The sequence below is a fragment of the Cheilinus undulatus genome, linkage group 20, assembly GCF_018320785.1.
Source record: "Cheilinus undulatus linkage group 20, ASM1832078v1, whole genome shotgun sequence".
Lineage (NCBI taxonomy): Eukaryota > Metazoa > Chordata > Actinopteri > Labriformes > Labridae > Cheilinus > Cheilinus undulatus.
Genome location: NC_054884.1, coordinates 37,237,477 through 37,260,987, shown reverse-complemented (window position 1 = coordinate 37,260,987; position 23,511 = coordinate 37,237,477). Strand labels below are relative to the sequence as shown.

The window sequence follows — 23,511 nt, the reverse complement described above, 5'->3', positions numbered from 1 at the left end:
AATATAACTGCCATTTAATCATTTTATATTCTTAATCTTTGGTCAGTGTTTAGTTATATGTTAACTTTAAATGTTTTGTTTTTATATTTTGGGGGGATTTTCTGTTCCTTACTCTCAAATTCTGTCTGTAATTTTTTGTTTCTTCTTTTAATCAACCATCTTTTTATTATGCTATCGAATTCCTGGTGTACTTTAGTCTCTAAATCATTTTATTATTCTACTGTTTTCCTCTATCACTTTGTAATGCAGTTGAATTTGTCTGAAAGATGTTATATAAATAAGTTTGATTGTAAAGCATAAGGCTTTATTCAAAGCGTTAAAGGTGCAGTGTGTAAAATTAGCCTTATCTAAGAGTCAGATTCTAAAATGCTATGCTCTCTTCTGATGGTAACAGTGGCATCCAGTGGAATCTTTAAAAATGGGGTTCTGTTATTTAGTCGTCTCTGTGGTGCTGCAGAAACATGTAAACTGCAAAAATCAAAGATGGCGGACTCATTGGAAAAGATCATCACTATGTATGAATAAAAGGCTTATTCAAAGTTAATAATAAAAAAAAACTAAACAATTTTATAAATTAGGTGATGAAACACTTACTCAGATAGGGATAATTCCCATATTCTGTTTCATTTTTACCAAGTTTGTTCTACTTAATGCTACTCGTGGCTACTCATGCCACAATGGGCCTCCCTGAGTGTGCAGCACCCTAGACAACAACCTATTCCTGACAGTACAGTTGTAAATATTGCAAATATTTAAGGCTGTTATATGATTTATACAGCTGATGTACTATCTGTAAATATCAGCAGATAATATCATGAATCCCTAAACAAAACCCACTATTTGTGTCAAACCTGTGATGCAAAACAATTTTAACTACCTGCCATTTTTCCAAGAACCTGTGCCGTGAAAAACGAGGAAAAATGTATTTACAAAAAAATGCCCACACCATTCAGAAAAAAAATGTTACAAATGTATTAGCACAAATAAAGACATTCCACAGTTTCTTTACATACATATTTACATGGAATACTTTACACTCTTTCTTTACAAGCTTGTCTATCATACAAACATGAACGTTTGTCCATTCCCTCCTCCAGACTACAGTGTTTCAGTTAATGGAGATCAGAGTTAAAAGGCAACCGAAACATAAACTAAATTAAATAATATACCAACCTAAGAACATTACTGAGGGAGCTGTGAGATTAAATGAGCCATCAAACCACTGTATGCTTTAACGTTACATCATCTTTTCATCATGCATTTACATTTCAGTGTCACATAAAAAGGCTGGATTTGAAGTTCTTGAAAACGGCTACTAGACCTCAAAGCTCCTCGTGGAAAACAAAAAAAAACTCTCTACTGAGTCACACATATTAAAGAAAAATAAGAAGAAAAAAAACACTGTTACTTTTAGCTCATGTTGCAAAGGAATTTTTCTAATTATCCACTTGGTAAAGAAAATATAAAACAGCATTAAGAATAATGCAAACGTGAAAATCGCAGAGCTGCTCTCTACGATTCCTCTTCTTTAGACATGGCCTGTGGAGAAAGCACAAAACACAAATGAGAATTGAAAAACATCAAGTTATATAACCATTCAATCCCTGACTTAAAATTCCGGTTACCTGTTTGAGGAACTGGCGTCCAAAATAATTGGTGGCCATGTTCTTTAAGCTGGTCTTTCCCCCCACTTTACACTTCACATAGCCGTAGAGGTTGGCCCCTTGTAGCACCACACCCATGATCACTACAGGCTGTGAAGGAGAGTGAGGACAGGCTTCAGAGTTTGACAACCACCCTCTTATAGAATTCACTAATAATGATAAAACAGCATCAGTTCAGTAATTATGAAGTGAGCACTTACCACCCATTTAATCTCAAAGGAAAAGAGGGTGCTAAACGCAAAGATAACCCAGATGACTGGACAAATAATCAGCCCCAGCCAGAAGATCCTGGACTCTGAATCTGATGCATGTTGCTTCCCAGTTCCCTAAAAAGAAAAGACAAAACAGGAAATTCTCACAGTAAGGACATCTGCAAATGCTATAAGACTCAACGACTGTAAACAAGTACATTTATCAACCCCATACAGTTCAAGAGGTCAGAGTCATATGAGGCTGAAGACAGAGCACTTACTGTAACACAGAACAAGCTAAAGAGACTCTCACCTTCCTGGACTCAAACACCCAGTGGCTACGACCATCATCGTCTACTTGGTTCCACCACCTTAAACCAACCATCAGTCGCCCTGTGATGTTCTGGAGTTAAAAATAATATTTAAATGAATAGTTCTATATTCAATCAGAGAATATTTATCTGATAAAAGCAGGACAAGACAAACCTTAACAGCCCAGAAGTCACATGACAGCAGGAGGATTATTGTGACCATGCAGCCGATGAAACCTGGACTGACAAACTCACAGAGCAGGTAGACAAAGATGGCTGCCACTCTGAAGAAGAGGTGGAAGAAGGACGCCACTGGATGCCTGGTGAGACATTTTTGATACATTAAATGCACAGAGATATGTGAGCTTAAGAAAACTGTCAGACTGTTGGACCAGCTACGTTCCAATTTAAGATAAAACTTTGAAATTCAGATTTATCAGCTCAGAATGTTTCAAAGCATATATCTACCCTCTAGTTGGTGTAAAGTCCTCTGTGAAATATGGTTTTCATGGTGGTGGTTTAAGAAGATGGGACAACTTGGATACTGTTTAGAAATGTATGATGACTTTGACTTACACTGGCAGCACCAGTTTCAACAGCTTTTATCCCTCATTGTGTCCTTATTTTTACATTTTTTTTACTTTCTTAATTGTGATGTTTTAAGATGTTGCCTACAGTCTTCTGACTCTTATTTCTGCTCTTTGCTTTTTGTAACACTGCTGGTTGAAGTGCCTTGGAAGTTTTTTTTATTGAATTAAAAAAAAAACGTAAATAAAACAGAAGTATAATGTTTAGTTCATATACCACTTGGAGTTTTGTTTTTAAGAAAAAGACTTTCAATTCAGGACATTTTCTCAGTTGAGCTTGACAGCATGCTTGTAGTTCTAATTTCTGCAGAGGGTCTGCAGTGAGGGAAGTTGGAAACGCAAAAATCAACTTGACTCCCCTTGAGTCTGGCCCAAACTAGGGCCGACGGTAAGGTTGACAAACGCAACTAAAAGTTATAAACTATCGAGTTCAACATGGAGTTTAGTGTGGACTTCAGGTTAAACTCATACTTGTAAAATATCTACAAACAATCAATTCTTGTGCAGATCTTCCTTGCTCCTCACTGTCCCCTCCATACTGTACTGAACATTTGTCATCTGTTAACTTACTTAATATTTGTCCTCTTTGACCTTTTCCCTGCATCTTCCTCTGCATCAAACAGAGACACGTCTTCATCATTGGTTTCCTGGGGGATCAATAAGGAAGAGACAGAACCCTTAGAGGTTTAATACACATGGCAATCTGTACTAAAGCCTCATCTCTGATGACATATGGAATTTCTGTTGGTCTTCAGCAATGATAACGTATGTAGTTTTTAAATTAAGAATACTTACACCAACTGAAACAAGTAAAGCACATACAAACTGTATTACTTTTATTTTTAGGTGCCTATACTTTTTGAGTACATTTTGAAATCAGTACTTTTACTTAAGTTTTAACCTGATTAATTGTATTTTTAATCCAAGTACAATACTATTGCATTATTTTCCACCTCTGTTGTCTGCACAGTAGCACAGAGAGAGAGAGAGACTGATTCCACACCACATCCCTACACTATGTGAGGTATTCTGTTGAAGGTTAAATAAAGCATCAATTGGTAAAATGGGGCCATTTTAATGTTAACAGTTAGACGTTGGCCATATTAACCTACACTATCGTTAGCAGTTAGCTGAAAAATGAAGACAAACGCTTACCTTTACTCTGAAATAAACCTTAAACTTGTTCTTAAATGAAAGAATGAACTAGAAATACAACTATAAAGTGTATAAAAGAGGTGCAGTGTTTTCAGCTACTTGCTTTGTGTGTACATTTTATGATTTATCAAGGTTTTCTCATGCCTGAGTTAGTGTTTAGCTTACGCTATGTTAGCTGGTGTTATGCTTTAATGAGTTACCGTGTAAAGTGGTGTCCTCAACCCGAATGCGTCTCTGATTGCGTTTGCCAACAATGTGGAAGTTCGTTGTTTAGGTGTGTATCAAGAAGTGCATGATAAGTCCATTTTGTCATAAAAACGAACTGTTGAAATAAGCGAGAATTTTCCAATTTACATACCCATTACCGCAGACGCATTCAGCTGAAAGTCATCAACTAATACGGTTACAAGATCAACCATAACAGCCGTTATCAGAAACACCACGGCTGCTATCAAACGTTAGCTCGCAATTAGATGAGGAAAGCCTTAAAAAAATTAGAACAAACTCTGCTACACACGTTTTATCAAGGCACATGGGAACTTTGTATTGTTTTATGACAACGAAGTTGAATTTACGGTAAACAAAAATGTAAATAACTACCCAACCTAGCATGCTAGCTGTACTTAGCAATGTCAACTCGACTGTTATTTCGGCTCAGCTGAGGACTATCCTTAGCTGTCAGGTTCTTTCTTTTCCCCTTTTGGCCACACAACAGGACGTTACATGTACTACTTGTTAAAAAACGTTAAAGATAAAATGGAAAAAGTGACATTTTACTTACTCCAGCTAACATCTTGAAATTTGAGCAGCCTCTTCCTGGTTACATGCTCAGTTGGAATACACGTCACTGTACACGACGTAACGTCGTGCCACGTCACGTAGTGCCACAGATAGGCCCAACATATGGAACGCCAACTGGACCATAACGTCTACTTCGGCGTTCGCATTAAAACGTCAAATTTGTACGTCTTAACATGTAAACATATTACGCATTAAGACGAAAGAAAGAAAATCCTGTGTTAACAAGTACATTTTTCACATATTGAGACGTTTAAATTTGGGTGCACTTCATCAGATTCTCAGGGGAAATGCTAATCATTACAAGAGAGAAATCGATTCCCCACCTACCTTTTATAAATTGGGGTTAAGAAATAATAGGCTATTGCTACTTTTCTATTAAAAAAAATAGTAATATTAGAATCCAGAAGCTCAATCAAAGGGAAGCTTTCTGGATCCATCAGCTGGATGCCTTAAGACATCCTGGTTTGAATGATGATTTTGACCTATCATATTTTTTGTAATGTATTTTAGTGTGTCCTTCCTGTTTCTCACAGACCTATGAAGATGTTAATTTGAGTTATTGTGTTTGGGTTATTGTTTGTGATTTGCATTGTTTGTTATTATTATCATTATTAATTAGTGTTATTCTGTGTCTTCATGTGTTGCTGATTACTCTGTAATGGGCCTCACCTGCTTTGTCTTTCCTCTGAGTTTGTGGTTGCCTCTAATAGCTCATCATCGGTATTAGGAGAGGCCAATACCTGATTAGTGAAGACTCTCACCTGCTTTGTCTTTCCTCTGAGTTTGTGGTTGCCTCTAATAGCTCATCATCGGTATTGGGAGTGGCCAATACCTGATTAGTGAAGACTCTCACCTGGCTTCTCTTTTCTCTGAGTCATATGACTGCGGTCATTGGCTGGCGTCTACATAGAGTTGTGACCGCACCACAAATGTTTGTTAGCCCTGAAGAAGACCGGTTTGGTCAGAACATGTTGGCTTTTTAATGATTTAGCCATTACAATAAAGGCTTTTTAGTATTTCCTTCCTCATTTGCACTTTTTTGTGTTTGGAGTGCCTGGTTTTCTCCCTTTGTTGGACAGTTTTTCCCCCTGTTTGCCAAGAGCACCCAATTTTGGTTTACTATTGAAGCACCTTAGTCACACTGAGCAGCCAGTCAACCCCCCTCCTTTTTTGGCAGAGGGGTTTGGAAACCCTTATGGAAATTACTAGATATTCAAAAGTCATTTCTAAAGTCTGAGTTTTACGTTTCATGAAACGCTTTTTATGGCACATTGAGGATTATTGCACCACGAAGAAAGTCTTCTCATACCGGGAGTTTAACCCAGGCAAAAACCAAGAGTCCTAACTGCCTTACATTGTGATTTCATCACATAATACTCTCAATTTTTAATTCCGTTATTTATAGTTCTAAAAGTGTATTTATGAGACTTTTTGTATTGGTTTACTGTATCAAGTTGTATTTTTATAACGTGTCCACCCCTGGTAGAAAACAATAGGAAAATATTATGATTAAAAACAGCCTAACTTAATTTTAGCTTTATTTTAAACAATACAAAGCTGGATTATAGGTACAAAACACCATTTCTGCTTTTATTCTATCAGTAAATTCATTTAAATGCCCATTGCTTTATTTCATCCTGTCAAATTGCAACTACATTTTGTATTATTTTAACAATTTTTGACTAGTACCCATAAGACTAGAAGCAAAATTTAGTAACAACCCAAAACATCAATGTTAATCTCTTTAATATTAACGATCGGTGGAATTAGAAGTGTCAAGACTTTAAAAAACTTCACCTATTTTACATAACAGGTGCTTTGCAGAGAAATAAATCCATGAAAAACTGCAAGCAAGCTCCTGCTCATAGTCGAACAGTCCAAATATGTCAGCATTGTTTTGGTACTTTAATCTTGCCAGCGTATTTGTGCACTTTCCTCTGTGTGCCAGCGTTTTCCTGCAGTTTTAAATGATTTAAAACAAGAAACTGTCCGATGTTAGATGCCAGAAATTTCTGCTTTTGTTTCTATGGTATTCAAGAATTTACCAGTCTTCAAACTTATATCTGATTTATCAACCCTCATCCACGTGGCACATTCCCCATCAAGCTACATAAATATATTCCCAAAGTATCTATAATGGCACAGATCCACATTAGAGTATTTATGTGATTTTTTTTTTTATTTGAGCCATCTTAAATGCTTGAAATTGATCAAAAACGGACAAAAATAAGAATAAAAGGTTTTACTGGCATACAGAACACACCTCTGAATTCACAGTATAATAAAGAGTAACAGTTTTCCCAAAACGTACTATTGAATATAAATATGAACCGAACCCAAATATACATGAGATGAACATTCACAACATATCATTACAGTTCTACAGACAGGTAAACTGGTTTAGTGTGGTGTGACTTTCCATATTTGTCCTTTTAAGTTTCAGATAATAAGTCCATCAAACAGTAGTCTTACATTGTTAAAGTGTCAGTAAATGATCCTGGACAAACAGACGTCTACGGCGCCCTGAGGAGACATGAGCAGAACTAAATCAAATTGCATCCTGTGGCATCCTGTGCTTAAAAGACAGTTTGAGCTCACAAGAAAATGTTGCATGCATAAGATCGTTTCTGTAGAAAGGTCTGCATGTGCATGAAAGTTCTTGTTAGCAGCTCTGTTCTCAGAGGCACAAATACAGTAAAAGTTTCTTGATTTTTCAGGATAAGCTCCACATATATAGCCAATTTTTTTCACTTTGGCAGGAAAAAATCCTGGCAGAATGGTCTCTACAATTGTACTTGCTGATGAGTACCTGAGAACAAGCCTTTAAGCAGACATGCATTCACAATGACCAAATGGAACCGGACTTTGGGGTCAAGCAAACTTGGATTCTGGCCGGAGTTCCTAATGTTAAACCACCACCAGAGGTGTATTAGAGAATTTCACATGTGCTCAATGATCTTTTCACAAAACTTCCATGTGAGCAAAAGAAAAGCAAAGGAAATTTTCTTGTAAGCTTGTAAAACTTTCTTGGGCTCATGAAACCTCATGACCACACAGAACTTTATCAGGGGCAAAACTTTCTTGTGAACATGCAGAACAAAAAACTCTGTGAGCATCAAAGAGATTCATGTCAGCACTCAGGACCAGTGGGGGACTCAGGATGTTTCGGTTCAGGGGTTAGAATCATAAAAGGGCACCTGCCGTGTGCTGTGAGGCACCAGTGCACGAGTGTCTGCAAGTTTTGCTCACTTCAAGGGCAACAAAGAGGGAATTTTTTCAAGTTTTGACCTCTTTGAGGGCACTCTATCAAAATTTGCTCACTGAAAAGGTCCCAAAGAAGGTGCTTAGTCAGATATATCCTGCTAAAAAGGTCCAAAAGAAGGCGCTTAGTCAAATATTTCCTGCCAAAAGGCCCTAAAGTGGGGCACTTTGTCAGATAATGCTCACATGCAGGGCATCTGAGCAGGCACTTTAACTTGTTTATAATTTAAGGGGCATCCCAGGGGGCATTTAGGCATTGTTTTTTAAACATCAGGGTACCCGGGAGGGCAGTCACCCCCCGTCCTCCCTCTGAGTCCACCAGTGCTCAAGAGTTTAATGCAGGTTCACAGAAAAGAAGAAATTCTACCTTGAACACGTGTTAGATATTTATGCGTACCATAGACTTGATTATCTCAGTCCATGACCCTCTAGGGCTCCCGTAGACTTCTGAACTTTGCTACGCTGCTGTTTTTGAGTCGACAGCTCCGTTTGAAGGTAAGGTGGGAGGAGAGGGGCTTTTGAGCCGTAACGGCTCCCCTGGCGCCACCAGGGCGACAACGTTCTCCTTCTTAGACAACCAGAACGCCGGGTAAAGCGGCTCCAGGAATTCCGCCTTGTAGTCGTGGATGAGCGTCACTGTTTTCCCCACGCCGTAGAACGCCAGCAGGCCTCGAGTATAGTCCACGTAAACCCCGATACGGGTGAACTTCTCCACACTCAGGGGGGTTTCCACATCGCTGTGCCAGGCAGAGAATGTGCGTCCGTTCCACTGGAGACACCAGGAGAAGTTGTTCCCTGTGATGCAGCTGTTGCTCTCGGTCCCTTTGCGGTCGATGCTTTTGTAGGTCACGCCAATGTGAGTGCCCTCGCCGCTGATGTCCGCCTCGAAGTAGTGGCGCCCCAGATAGAAGCTCTCTGTGGCCAGAACCTGGCGCCAGTTCTCAAAACGCTCAGGTACGTCAGGATAAGAGTGCTGCCAGGGTGTGGTGTTAGTCACCTTCCTGTTTTCCTCTGTGAGGCGGAGGAACTTGTGAGCCGTGTCAGCGTCGAAACTCACATGGGCGGCATCTGGGAGAAGATTATGAAACGTTATGTAACGTCAGACACTGCAAATACTACTGACCTACTCCTGATACTTAAGCTTGTCATGCTTTTGACTCGTATTACATTGTTTTATATAAAAACAGAGGATCTGAACAGGCCTTCACTAGTGATTTTCACTGATGGATATTTATTTTACGCCTTTAGTAGAGACAGGGCAGTGGATGGAGCAGGAAATCAGGAGGAGAGAGCGGAGATGACATGCAGGAAAGGAGCCACAGACTGGATTTGAATCCTAATGCCCCACTTGGAGCCTCCATACATGAGCTGCAACCTAACGAACTGGCCATCAGCACTCCCTCTGCTGCTTTTTAAACTAAAACTTGGCTCCTTTTGCGAATATATTGCAAACAGATGATTTTTGATTTGACTAAAAGGTCAGGACTGGTTCGTCTTTAGGGGATTAGGATGAGATTTTTTGGCAACCAAAGAGGAGCACAATGGAAAAAGGGAACAAACTGTATTTAAAAAAGAGACAGCAGCACTTCTGGTGAGAAAGAGGGAAACTTATGACCAAGAAGAACATCTTTGTAAATTAAAGCTGGGGAACCGTGGGTAATAAGAGGGCCACATTCATTTTATTCTCACTGCCAGAGACAATATCTTTCCCTGTGTTAACACGTTAAGGTTTCAATGAACTGATTAGGACTTTGGAAAATGTTTCGTATTATGTGGTTTTCTTTTTTTATTAGGGGTTGCCATAATGAAAAAGAAAAATTTATAAAATAAATAAAAACTTGATTAAGCTGATTAATGATTTAAGCTTTGAAAGGGGAAAAATTCCTATTTAATATATATATTTTTGAGTACATTTTCTGCAGGGACCCATTTGGGTCCCAAGGGTCCTAAGAGTGAGTTTTTGATTTTAAAAAAATCTGTATTGCTTAAAAAATAATAATGCAACAAAATCAGTGTTGTTATAATTTACTGAAATGCACAAGGCACTAATAACCAAACATTACACTGTATAATTCATAATTTTTATCTTGTGTTTTACTTGTAAAAAAATGGGCTACCATTATGACAAAAATAGGATAAAAATGTAAAAAAAAAAAAATCTAAAATAAATAACAACTTTCAGGGTTTTATTAGGGATGAAGATGACTTAAAGATTTAAGATTTGAATTTGGAAAAAATATTTGTATGATTCATTTTTATGATTTTTTTAGCATTTTTTTCTGCAGCGACTGGTTTGGGTCCGAGGGTCCTAAATGTACGTTTACTGGGGGGACCCCGGAGGGTTAAAAAGTAAAGCTTTAAGCATAGATCAGCACACCAACATTTACATTTTTTTTATATCAAATGCAAAAAGCAATGCTGAATTTCATCATACAGGCATAGTCAAAGTTGATTCAAGCTACAGAATATTCACACATTTTTAAAGTTTATTTTTACCAAAATCTCCAGTTTTATCTAATTTATTTAGTAACACTTTATTATTCTTTGTTTGTATGGCACAAATTCATAACCAAAGTCATCTTAATACACTTTACAAAGAGGGCAGGTCTAGACCAGGGGTTCCCAAACTTTTCAGCCCATGACCCCCAAAATAACAGCTGCATAGTCCTGGGACCCCTACCATCCCTGGAGGTGGTTAAAGCCAATGATGTTGCACAAAGCATCATTTATAAATTTAAATTTTAGGGATAGTTTTGTACATTTTACTAACAGTTCAGCAGAAACCTTGGATATCTACGCTTTTATTTTAATTAAACCCATTTCAACAATATTTTGTACAATATTGGATGAAATGTACCACTTTGAGTCATATCAAATATTTCTTTTTAGAAAGCATCTCGCGACCCCCCATCAGTGTCCCGAGACCCTCCAGGAGGTCCCGAGCCCCACTTTGGGTGGTTCCCAACCTTATAACATAAGGGCCCCCCTTCTTATATTTAAGAAATCTCAGCATAAAAGGCCAACATACACTTGTTCTTGACAAAGATCTAATCATCTAATCATCAAGTATCTGTTACTTTAACAGTCATTTAGCCACTATAGAAGAAAAAACAATGAAAATGAGCTGTTCATTTTAAAAAATCCCTTTTTAAAATAATTGTCAGGTTTATAAAGTCATTCATATTCATATTCATAACTAGAAATTTTTCACCTTGAAAGTCAGAGATGTACGTGAACCAAAGTTTAGTATTTTTCTAATTCAAAAATTGAAAGTCCGACCACTGTTTTCAGTTTGGTTTCTTGTAATTTTTTGACATTCCACTGTTCTAAATTTATGATTTTAAGACCTTGAAATATTTGAGTTTCTAATGTCAAAAGTTTTGACTTTTTAAACTTGAAAATTTTGAGCTTCTTTGTACAATTTCCAATGTTTTAAACTCTCTATTCTGAGTTTGCTTTTTTTGCAAATCTAAAACTTTATAATATCAAAAATCTCAAGTTTTTAAATTTTGACTTTTTGCTCCTAAATTAACAGATTTTCTCTTTTTTTCCATCTTTATGATGACCCTAATACATTTTGTTTCTAATGACGATTTTTTTTTTTAAACATTTATCTAATTTTGACAACATCAGAGCAGAAAGGGTCCCCGGCCCCCCCTTGAGATCCTTGGCGCCCCCCCGGGGATGCTAGGACCCCAGGTTGGGAACCACTTTCTAGACAGTACTCTCTAAAGAGTTTAAAAAATCAACTACAGCCAACTGTATTTCCAATTTCATTTCCATTTCATTATGGGAATGCTGGTATTCTGGCAGATTTTTTTCATGTCTAACCTTAACCGACTTGCTTTACACTTAGGAGCGAGGCCACCCCAGTTACCCAGCCCTGATGATCCACGTTCATGCAGTCAAGATGGTTTAAAAAAATGTAAAATTATAAGTAATATATAGTGCTAGAAGCGTTAAAATACGCTGACTGTGTTGGCTTCTAGCCGAATTGTTTTTGCCTCCTGCTTCCAGGCCGTGGGTTCTTTGAGTTCTGGTCGTCAAACGTGTATTTTATCTGATCAAGATATTTTAAATAGATTTAGAAAACTAGATTATCTGGAACAGGCACCAGAATAGGAGGATATTCCAAAAAAAACCTTTATATGAGCACAACAAAGAAACAAGAAAACAGAGCAGTCTAAACGGAAAACCGTCCTAGGGTGTAAATCTGGGCAGGGGCAGCGTGCTGACACCATAAACGTTGTTCAGCACTTAGTCCACAAAGGAAACCATCTTCACCCATTTTCTTTTCTCTAACGCTGCTTTAGCATGAAGCATTTCTGCTGCAATCATCAGCGTTTCTGCTGAAGTAGCATCAGAAAAATGACACCAACGTTAGCTGTCCATATTAACATACGGAAAAGTCACTTACATTTGAGGAAGTCCTCGTGTGTCTTTGGGTCTGGAATGGTCATGTTCTGTTTATGTGCAACGATTGCTTTAACTGTCGTTTTTATGCCCATTTTGTCTGTAAAAAAAAAGAACATAAATTCAGTTTTTGATAACCAGCAGGCTCAGGTTTATCATCTGTGTTCAGCCGACTGAAAAATGAACGAGACAAACAAGTATTTTCTGTTTTTCAGCCTGTTCTTGACCTCATTTGCTCGTTCATAATGGAGGTGAGTCATGCGGCTTCCAGGTGTTTTTTTCTACCTGAGCTCTCCAGCCCTGACACACAGGCTGAAAATTCCTCACATGTGTGAGCACGCCCGGACACACAACTATCTGTGCATCTGTGATTTAATGTCAGAGTGTGATTTCTCACAGCAGAGCCTCTCTTTTTATTTGGTCCGTACCGTTCTTACACGTCTCTTTGACTTTGTCGATGTACGAAGACACAATCGTGGCACACAGCTCCTGAGTGGAGTCGACGATCACGCGGCTGAAGGAATTCAGGCAGTCCATCAGGCCGATGTAGACGCCAGGAAGAGAAATATCAGTGGCTTCTTTCTTCCACTCTGAGTACTCCTGAAAAACAAACAGAGACATTCAGAGATAAGAGCGGGACGGATGCAGCCTCTAGGCATGACCTCAACCTTCAGAATGAGGTTATATAAGATGACCTGGTAGCATTTTCCTGCTGCCAGTGCTGATCATCTATAAGATCGGCTGATACTGATCCCCGTCATATTTGGTGATTTTATATGGCAGCTGGTTTCACAGTTGGTTAGCATGGTGAGGCAAATCCACACTGCAGCGATGACATAGAGAGCTATGCCTGCCATGTCGCTCTGCAACATTGAAGCCCAGTTCTGCAGCCACATTTTCTGCTTTTTTTGTGTCCAGGAAACCATGGCAAATAAAACTGAAACATTAAACTGTTGTTGGAGCGGATAAATGTTGATCAACTGTTGATTAAACTGCAGTTATGGCATAGAAGCAAAGAGAGGAGACATCGGAGGCGATAGACAGTACTGATGCTGACAGGTTGATTTGACTAGTTGTTTAAACATCTGCAACTATTTGTCTCACTAGAAATAAACAACACGCTTGTAGACATTTCTCAGAGACTTGCAGTCACCTCTGCTACCCAGCGGACCAATCACAGGGCTTGTTTTTGAGAGGGTGCACACCAGCTACGTGCACAGACCTCTGTGTAGGGTTTAGGGTTATACATACATTATTTGGTTGAATAAATCTAAATGAAAGTAAATAAAATGCCTTTACTGGGTTCAGCAGGTGAGGCTGCATTTCAGTTTAACATTTATGATGTTGATGTGCTCCATACTTACTGGTTGGTAGATCAATCAGCTGACATAAAGACACTACATCAAACATACAGTGCTCCTTTTAGCTGCAGACACTTGATTATTAACCTCTAAAAGGACCATAGTGCAATCTTATTCCATCCTTGTTTTTACCTGTAAGAAGTCCACGTCATTCTTGTTCTTTGAGAGCTTCTCCACCTGCGTCTGCGTCTTCTTCAGCTCCGTACACCTCTGCTCCAGGTGGGTCTTGATGCCCTCGGCCTGCCTCAGCGCCTGCTTCTCCTCGCCCTCCAGGATCTCCGTCACCTCCCTCTTCGCCCGCTCCACTATGGCCTGCAGCTCCTCGAACTGGCTCTCTATCACAGCTCGTACCTCTGTCACTGAATTCTGCAGGGTTAACATCACATTATGTCTTCATAAGGAGGCATTCTTCACATTCAGAGACAGATGCATACCAAACACCCTGACCGCTAACAGACAGGAATGCATCAGGTAACGGCATTATGTAATGACAGTGAGGGAATGCTTCACTGCTTTTGCACCAGCCTGAAAACGACTTCCTCCCACACCTGAGGGAAACCTGTCCGGTTTGGGTGGATCCTCACCTCGACTTTTACACTTCATCCGAAGCCAAAAATAGTGTTAGCCAACTCATGTTTGAGCAAATATCATGACAACCATGTGACACACGGTGAAGTAATCTCAGATCAGTCATGTGATGGTTTACCTCAATAGAGACGGTGTTTAGTTGAAGTTTGTTGATGGCGTTTTCTGCTGCCGTCACCGTCTTCACCATCTCCGTCTGCTTGTCTCTCAGCTCTTTCTGTAAAACAGAATTCAGTCTCCTTAGTGAAACCACAGCCATGACATCAGGCTGAAAACACGGCCCATACAAATGAAAAAACAAATGTATTTTTCTGATGTAAACATTGAGGCTTTCTCCTCAGGAAAGTTGTGCTGTTTCTATGCTTCCTCTGCTTCCTCTGTTTTGTGTTAGGAGGTCAAACATCCTTATCTACGCTGAGGTTTTTGGGAGGCATCTGCTATTCTTCTGAGTCAAGTCTGAATTCCTCAGGCAGGTTGAGGCCACTCTGGAGCTGAAGCTTTTACCAAGGAGAATTCTTTTCCATTAAGTTTAGACCCTGAGGGGAAAGTTTCCTGTGCTTCAGACAGCGTGACAGAAGCTTAAAACCAGAGTGAATAAACCTGATATAACCTTCAGCTATGAGAAGAGGTTTATATTGAAAAGGGGGCAGGAACATCTTCTCCAGCTACATCTGTTTGTAGCTCATAGGCATACTCTGACAAATCTAAAAACATCAATTTGCACATGTTCACACTAATACCTGGCACAAAAAAGAATAATGCTGCTACAGCATTTCTTGGATCCAAACTTTTAAATATGCCATCTCCATTAAGTTTAGAAAAGACTCTGATTGTTGCATTTTACTATAGTTTCTTTGGTTTAAAAGCAACCGAGGTAGGCTGTTTGAAAAAAATAAGGAGGATTGGATACAGGGTTGGAAAGATGCAAGGCCTTGTTTGAAAAATAACGCAAAATTAGCAGAGAATAATGGTCTGTTTGTACATAATGTGAACCAAAACTACAAACTAATAGTGTAATATAGTGATGGACCATCCGGTAACCCAACTATGGGCCATGTGGGTCACTAAGAGAGGCACATCATAAGGAAAAGGCAAAGATAAAAATGATAGATATGTTGGCTGAAGGTGTGTAAACTGCTATACATGGAAGAAAGTATTTGGCCACACTTGCTAATTATTGAATTCGGGTGTTTCAATAAGACCTGTTACCACAGGTGTATGAAATCATCACCTAGCCATGCAGTCTTCATTTGCGATCTTAAATGGGTCGTTCTGAAGAGTTCAGTGACTTCAAGCATGGTACTGTGATAGATGCCACCTTTGCAATAAGACGGTTGGTGAAATTTTATCCCGATTGGATATTCCACAGTCAACTGTAAGTAATATTATTAGAAAGTGGAAGAGTTTAGGAACAACATCACCTCAGACCATGTAAAATCACAGAGTCAATGACTGTTAAGGCACATGGTGAGTAAAAGACTCCAACGCTCTGCTGATTCCATAGCTGAAGAGTTCTGAACCTCCACTGACATTAATGTAAGCACTAAAACTTGTGAGCCAGGCCTTTCTGGTTCAACATCAGTGCCTGACCTTACAAATGCTCTATGAATGAATGGGCACAAATTCCCACAGAAACTCCCAAAAGCCTTCCAAGACGAGAGGAGGCTGTTAAAGCTGCAAAAGAAGGGCCAACTCCATATTAAAGCACAAATACAATGTCATTACAGTCCCTGTTTGTGTAATGGACAAGCGGCCAAATACTTTTGTCCAGGTAGTGCATCTCTCATATCAGCTACTAGTGTAGCTAGTAACAGTGCTCAGCTAGCAAAGCTAACGTGCTAACAAACTGGTGACCCTTGCATTTGACTGTTTCTGTTAACTTTAGCAGAAAATGTAGCAGCAGTAAATGTAGCTACTGGCAATGTCAGTTATTTTATATTTTACCATCCTATTCATGTTGACATAAGGGATGTACTTTAAGAAATATGTCCTCCATTAATGCTGATTTCCTCTGGTTTGATTACAGACTAAAACAGTTGAGTTGTGCTTCAAAAGAGGAATCTCACAGAGTAGATTTTATCTGCAAAGGTTTGGAGAAAAAATACTTAAGACCAGGCTGTAAAAGGGAACATGACACCTTATAATGACTCATAGTGAAGTTAATTGTTGCAACACTGTAGTGACATTCTCTTGGTGTCTTGTAAACTCATGAGGGTTGGGCACTTTGTGTGACTAACAAGCTTATAAAAATCTATCAGTCAACATACCTGTAAAATCTGCTGAGTGGCTCATAAAGCCACATTTGACACCTCAAAGATGTTTGCTGGAATGACCATGTGTCAAACTGTTTTCAGTAGATGTGTTGGTCTCCTGTGATTGGTTAAGAATCATCAAATCCATTTAGGATTGGTTGGTCAGCATGAAAATCAAAATGAACTGTAAAAGTTCACTTTTTTATATCAGGAACGTTAATTGGTCCATACGGATGAATATCATCATAAAGAGTTAACCAATGAATCTGACCGGACATGAGATTTATACATGTGCTGATACTAAGAACATCGCCACTGTGACTTTTCACCTTGTGTATCAGTTAAATGTCATACAAACTTGTGCACATGTACTGCTGCTGTATAAACATTTAGTAAAATTCATCTATATGCAGATGATCATGTGATGTATTTGACCAAATTTTGAATACGACCCCAGCTTTTATTCCTTTCTGCTCTTGTGATAAATCTACTCTACATACTCCTGTGACTCAAAAGAGCTCTAGCTACCAAACTCTGTAGGCTGACCCAGATATCATCAGTCAGGCCCCCTGAACTCTAGAACTTTCTTCCTGTTTCAGACCAAAACTCAACCACGGACTTCCTTCTCTCTTCTAGCAAACTCTTTAAAACTTGTTCATTTCTTTAGGCGATCTTCACTGTCTTCTATCTCTATGCTACTGCCAAGTTCATCCTGGTTGTTTTTTGTAAACATTAAGGTTACAGAGTTATTTTTAGGGAAATAGAAGGCCAAAGCAGAAGTGGAGCTCACTGCTGACATTTGAGAGTTTTTGCCCATTTTTCATACTTTTTTTCTGATTTTTGCCCATTTTAGTCACCTTTCACTCATTTTTGCCACTTTTCTCCCATCGTTTGCCGCTGTAAGCCCCTTTTTTCCACTTCTTTTGTCACTTTTCTCCCCTTTTTGACACCTTTATCCTGCTTTTTGCAATTTTTTTGCCCCTTGTTGCCAATTCTTACCCATTTAAGCTGCCTTTTGCAATTAAATGCCATTTTTCATACGTTTTTTTATGATTCTTTCCCCTTTTAGTCACTTTTCACTCATTTTTTTGCCACTTTTAAATTAGTTGTCAGTTCCCGCCCACTTTTGTCACTTTTCTCCCATCATTTGCCGCTTTTTGGCCATTGTTGCCGCCTTGAACTTATTTTAACCGCCACTTTTCACTACTTATATTGTGGCTCTTGCAAATGTATTTTTCAACAATTTTGCTTTTTGGGTGAGCAGGGTTGAGTAACACTGCTCTATACAGACTTTAAACGTTACTGGACAATCAGTCCTGCACTGGTTCATGTTATTTTTAAAGGAAGGAACATTTTTTAGTTTCTCTCTGCAACTTCATGTCACAAAATCTTAGCATTTCCTGAGGGGTTCCACATGGATCAGCACTCTGATGTTTCACCTTTGTTATGAACGTAAAGGAGATGTAATGGAGCCAAATATGCAGAGAGGGGTGACACTGTCATCAGGAGTGACAACAGAGGTAAAATGGGGTCAGCTGATCCAGTGGTTAGTATGACTTCGTGTGAACGTCCCGCTCCTGCTGTGTCGTTTTCTCCCACAATGCCATGTGAATCTACAGGTAAGGACTTGTTGCAGGATCACCTGCTTTGTGTTCGCAAAATTTGTGCAACATTAGCCAAAAAATAGAGCCACATCACTGACTTTAATCATCTTTAGTGTTACTCTGAACCATATGTGATCTTAAAATAAAAGAACTAGTGTGTGCTTTATAAAAAGTGAGTAGATGTTCTATTTCCAGCGACATGAGAAGGAAACATTTTTATTGTGCAGCTACAGGAAATATTTCTCCAGAAAATTTGAAGAGGCTTCAGGGATTCAGAGTTACCTTCAGATGTGAGGAAAGTGTTGCTTAAAAAGTTTCAAATTATCTCTGAGAGAAACCTCTGCTGCTATAAAAGGAATAAACTCAAAAGCCAAACAGATGTGTGGTGAACTCTTTACAGGGAAGGTTTGATTTGCAAATAAGGGTCATGAGCTCTGAACAGGAAGTCACTTCACTCTATTGTCTCTTGTTTTTCTGACTTCTTGTGTTTGTCCTCATGGAGATGAATCTCTTTGAAAGGGAGGGAGTGTTTCTGACCTGAATTATCCTCTTTACCTGCCTGTATTTACCTTTAAACTTGAATGTTTCCCCTGTTTTCTTGTTTAATGTTCACATGCAATCAGAGAAGTTAAAACTGGTTACTCAGGTCAGTACATTTGATCATAAGTTTCGATTGCGTGCCGTGTTCCTGATGTTTTCACCCACGTTCTCAAACAGCACTATTTACACTTCACTGTTTGCTCTATAGCCCTAATGAGGCTATTTGAGGTTTTGCAACAACACTTCAAATAACCGCTGTGGGCTGAGATCTTTTCAGGAATCTGCACAGGAATGCTCAAAGCTGAGGGTCACCAGCTGTCAGGAGACGAGACGGCTGACACTTCAGCTACGTCAGAGCAACGAAAAAGACCCAAGATTGAGTGTCCTGACTGATGGAAACCCAAACAATCATGTTAAGACAGAGAGCCTGTGATTTAATGAGCTCTTGATTGGATAATAAGTCTGAATGAGCGTCCTGATTGGATTAAAAGTGATGAAAGCAGCATTGTGAGAACAACTGTGATGCATTTAGAAGATCCCCAGTCTCATAGCGCTGATGGCCACATCCATCACAGCCTCTCAGTTAGTCCCACATTTCTATAAATATCTGCTCTTTAAGAATGAAAGCAAGGGAGGGATTTTAAGGATTATATCAAGGCTCAAATTGCAAATTAGAGCACCAGTGCTGCTGTCATAGTTTGTTTGATTTATAGACTGTAAAGACTTAAATCTCAGCGAGTCTATTTCTATAATTTAAGGTAAAAAATATTACATGCCATATTAACCATATTCACCCTACAAGTCCAGATAAACATCTTATTTTATGTTATAAAAGGCAGAAAATTAAGCCTTGATTTTTTTAAGTTTAAAAAAATATCTCACAATGCATGAAGAAAATGTGCATGTTAATTGTTGTGAAATGACTCAAAATGAGGCAAATGCACTTGCTGATATTTTAGTTTTTCAGTGTAAATAAAGGCGTTTATCCATGAAGAACCTCAGTCCACCTTTGACACAGATTGAAACATAAATAAAGAAAACAACAGCGAGGTTTGGTGTCAGATAACATCCACAAAAGAGGCTTTATGTCAGTGGATATTGTTGTGGACGTCGTCTTTAGAGGCCACTACAACCCTGAAAAAAATCAAATCAAAGCGAGTCTATTTGTCCAAATCCTGGTTCAAATTAGAACTACCTCCTGGTGGTTATGCCTCCAAGAAGTTTACGATTGCAGGACAGTGAAAGTCAAGTGGGGTGAAGAGGAAGGACGGGGTAGTTTTCTGAGGCACAAACGTCAAAAACAAAGGATGATCTTTACCTAATCCAAAATCTATTCAGTTCAACCTCAAGGGAGAGTGATTATTTGTGCAAAGTCTGAAGATAATCTGTCCAAGTATTCCTGAGATATTTTGTTCACGAAAGTGGCCTAGAAAAGATGGACGACTCGAAATAATGAAGACATTTCAGAGCTAAAAATCAACATATTGTACCTTTCATTCTGAAGAAGAGATTTTTGTAAACGTAAAGATTCACGGTGATGTAAAACAGCAAACAGCAGGAAAAGCTCAATTTTAACAAGATGTGAATGTTTGACATTTTGTCTGATGGATGCTTTACATGAGTGTTTCCAAACTCAGAGCCAAGAAAAAGGAGAATTTAAGTCACAGAGAAGAGAAGTGATTTATTTTTAACCACCCTGAGCTTTCTGTCTCATAATATGCTAGATACTTGTATAGACTGAGGAGTTTTAAAGCACGTCAGGAAGAGAAATCCTTGGAGAAAATGTGTGTCTTTGGTTCCGTTGCTCACAGTTTTTGTTCCCAAAGATATGCAATGTGCAGTGTCTTCCTCAAGACTTTTCTTGATTCTAACTTAGTCACACGCCACTTTAAATCTTATTTTATATAAGGCTATTTTCTATACCCAAGAGAACTAAGGATGCACCAATGCAGCAATTTTTCTAAAAGGCTTTGCTAAGTCAGGTAAAAGCACAAGTCAAGCTCAATGAGCTCTAAGCCTCATGAACCACTAAAGTCTCCTGCAAAATTCGCTGTGGATATTCTTCAAACAGAGTTTAATACAACTAATAAAACTTGAGTTATTAAAGGCTTTTTGATATGTTGTTAAACAGTAACTTTTGAGTGGAGCAGAGCTCATTAATCAAAATGCCCTTTATCAATCGTTATAAATCCTAAAAAATTGTCTGCCAGTCTGTTTTGTTTTTTTACTTAAGTTCAGTTCAGAGCCTGTACTTTTTACCTTTACTTGAGTAAAGGAGCTGAATCAGTACTTCTAATTTTTTCACATTATAATCTACACTTCTTTTCTAAGTACAGAATGTGAGTACTTTTGTGGTGGATAGAATTCTGCCAAAATAGTTGTGCATGCACTGGGGGAAATACTGATAAGAGTAATCTATACTTTGCCCGAACAAAACAGACTCTGCCCCTTTCTGGGTGAAAACATTTCTTTTGAATGCATGATGGTGGTGGGAATGAAGGACTTTAGGGATTTAAAGCTGAAAATGTGACAACTGTAAGTTAAACATAATAATGATGGCTTCTCTGACTGGCATTATAACATCATAAAATAAATAGTTACAGATTTTACTCGACTTTATTCAGACAGTAAATGTGTGAAAACCAGATAACAGACAGGAAGACTACAACTCCTGCTGTCCCAGAGCGATCGCTGGCTTAATGATAACACAAACACAACATCTGACCACTTTACTCCTCTCTAGTTTCAGCACAAAGCTCTTTTTTTACACTACACCATTAACTGAAGATGAAAAATGTATCCTAAAGTATGCTTTTCCATTTTCCATGCACAAATACAATGCACTCATATTTACTTGCATAGCCACTATTGTTTTCTGATCTACCCTCATCCAGTTTTAGGGCTGGTTTCCAATCAAATGTGGGCCTGGTCTCTCTAGTGATTGAGAGGTGACGGACTGCTCTTATCAATCAAACTCTGGAGTAACATCCTTACTGGTAAAAGTGTGTGTGTGTGGGTGTGTGGGGGTGTGTGTGTGTGTTGGGTGGGAGGGCATCACATGTTTGCTCATAGCTAAAAATGTCTACAATGAAAGCTCATGAAATCCACTGAAGATATCCAAAACTATCTTTTAAACATGCAGACCATATTCCACTCAGATTTAATGAAAAAAAGGCCAATAGCAAGACTTTGAGTGCGCTGTTATTGCTGTCCTTGGATGATAACGTGAATGTTTAATTGCTCTAAATCTTATTGTTAACTGGAATTAAATCCACTGAATATGATGTTTTTCAACCTGTTTGTTGTTTGTGACTCAGTAGGCTGTAAGAGCATCATTTCTATCCACGCAGATTCATGCATACATGTATAAAACCTTTAAAAAGGTTAGAAAAGATAACCGCTTTGACTAACGGTCTATCTAAATTGTTATTAAATCTTTTGCATTTTTCTACAGTGATGTTAAAGGTGGACTTAAATGTCTAAATATGTATAAAAGTGCTTTTGTGGAGCCGTACTGAGTGTAGAAAACTCACCTCTATCTGTTTGCGAGCCTCTACCACAGTGACGGTGTTGTGGCCCCTGTGATCCTCGCTCACACAGTCCCGACACAGACAGCAGTTATCGGCGGAGCAGAAAAACTCCAGGGGCCACTTGTGGCTCTCGCAGGTCCTCCTCTCAATGTCCCTGAGAGGGTCCACCAGCCGGTGGTTCTGGAACTTGGGGTTCTCCAGGTGAGGCCGGACGTGGGGCTCGCAGTAGGACACCATGCAGGTGAGGCAGGACTTGAAGGCCCTTCTTTGGTTCTCGATGCACGCGTCGCACACCACATCATCGGGTCCCAGAGGCTCCTTTTCTTTCCCCTTCAAGACACAAGATTCAGTCATTGTCTGCATCTGGGCATATAGATAAAAGATTTTTCTTCAAGAAAAACAACCCCACTAAGGAATAAAAATGCTTATTTTGATACACAATACAATTACAATATACAAACCTCCTCTTTTTTCTCCACCTTTTCTTCTTTCTTCTCCTCTTTTGCTTCCTGTTGCTCCTCTTTTACCTCTTTATTCTCCTCTTTTACCTCTTTCTCCTCCTCTTTTGCCTCTTCATTCTCCTCTTTTGCCTCTTTCTTCTCCTCCTCTTCTGGTTTCTTGGGGGCCTCAGACTCCTTCAGGTCCTCCTGGATCTTTGTCTCCTCAGAGATCTTGGAGTCAGGCTCGTCTTTGCTCTGGATCACCGGAGCTTCAGCCACTGTGCCATTCTGTTTTGGAGCAACAGGCCCAGGCTTGGCCGGACTCTTCAGACACTCAGGACATCCTTTACTTTTGTCTCCAAGGCAGGAGGCGCAGACGGAGTGGGAGCAGGCTGCAGGTTTGTCTCCACTCAGAGCTTCTGAACACACAGAGCAGAGCTGAGGGGCTTCTACTGCTGGATCTGCCATGGCTTCTCTGGTGTCTGCTGCTCCTCTCTCCTCTGCTGTCAGAGGAGAACTGGCTGGGTGACTCTAATCAGCCGGTAGTTCCTGGATCTCAATAAAGAGGCTGGACAGCCACACCTAGAGGATGTCACTCAGAGCTCATAGTTTCACTGTGTTATCCTTCCCCTCAAACAATCAGCCCCCCTCCCTCCCTCCCTATAGGAAAAAGAAACCACAGGGTGGAGCCCCAAATGTAAACCAGGAACAGAAAGACGTCTGGCAGCATTCTCCCACATGAACCGTGTCTGAACATGAACTGAAACTTGAAGAGATTCTTCACAGTTTGATCTTACCCAGCTTGGTCACCGTGGC

The 23,511-nt window shown here is 39.3% G+C and overlaps 2 protein-coding genes across 5 annotated transcripts; both read right to left on the bottom strand.

Annotated features, from left to right (window-relative positions):
- Positions 1–956: 956 nt before the first annotated feature.
- On the bottom strand, positions 957–4,795 carry tvp23b (trans-golgi network vesicle protein 23 homolog B (S. cerevisiae)). The gene is made up of 7 exons (XM_041814927.1): positions 4,690–4,795; positions 3,324–3,400; positions 2,342–2,486; positions 2,169–2,258; positions 1,865–1,990; positions 1,626–1,754; positions 957–1,539 (listed from the first exon to the last, which is right to left on the bottom strand). The coding sequence occupies exons 1-7, from the start codon at positions 4,699–4,701 to the stop codon at positions 1,513–1,515; spliced, it is 606 nt and encodes a 201-aa protein (XP_041670861.1). The 5' UTR covers positions 4,702–4,795; the 3' UTR covers positions 957–1,512.
- A 2,141-nt stretch (positions 4,796–6,936) lies between these two features.
- trim16 (tripartite motif containing 16) lies at positions 6,937–23,302 on the bottom strand. 4 transcript variants are annotated; one of them, XR_005993449.1, is made up of 8 exons: positions 22,717–23,302; positions 22,259–22,618; positions 14,451–14,546; positions 13,877–14,110; positions 12,812–12,983; positions 12,388–12,483; positions 8,368–9,038; positions 6,937–7,232 (listed from the first exon to the last, which is right to left on the bottom strand). XR_005993449.1 is itself a non-coding variant. In XM_041814922.1 (8 exons), exons 1-8 carry the CDS (start codon positions 23,161–23,163, stop codon positions 8,428–8,430), a joined length of 1,935 nt encoding a protein of 644 aa, XP_041670856.1. In that variant the 5' UTR covers positions 23,164–23,302; the 3' UTR covers positions 6,937–8,427. The 4 variants fall into 4 exon arrangements, 3 of the variants coding, with proteins under 3 accessions (XP_041670856.1, XP_041670854.1, XP_041670855.1); XM_041814922.1 differs by having other exon boundaries at positions 6,937–9,038; positions 22,259–22,295; positions 22,377–22,618; XM_041814920.1 differs by having other exon boundaries at positions 6,937–9,038.
- Positions 23,303–23,511: the final 209 nt, after the last annotated feature.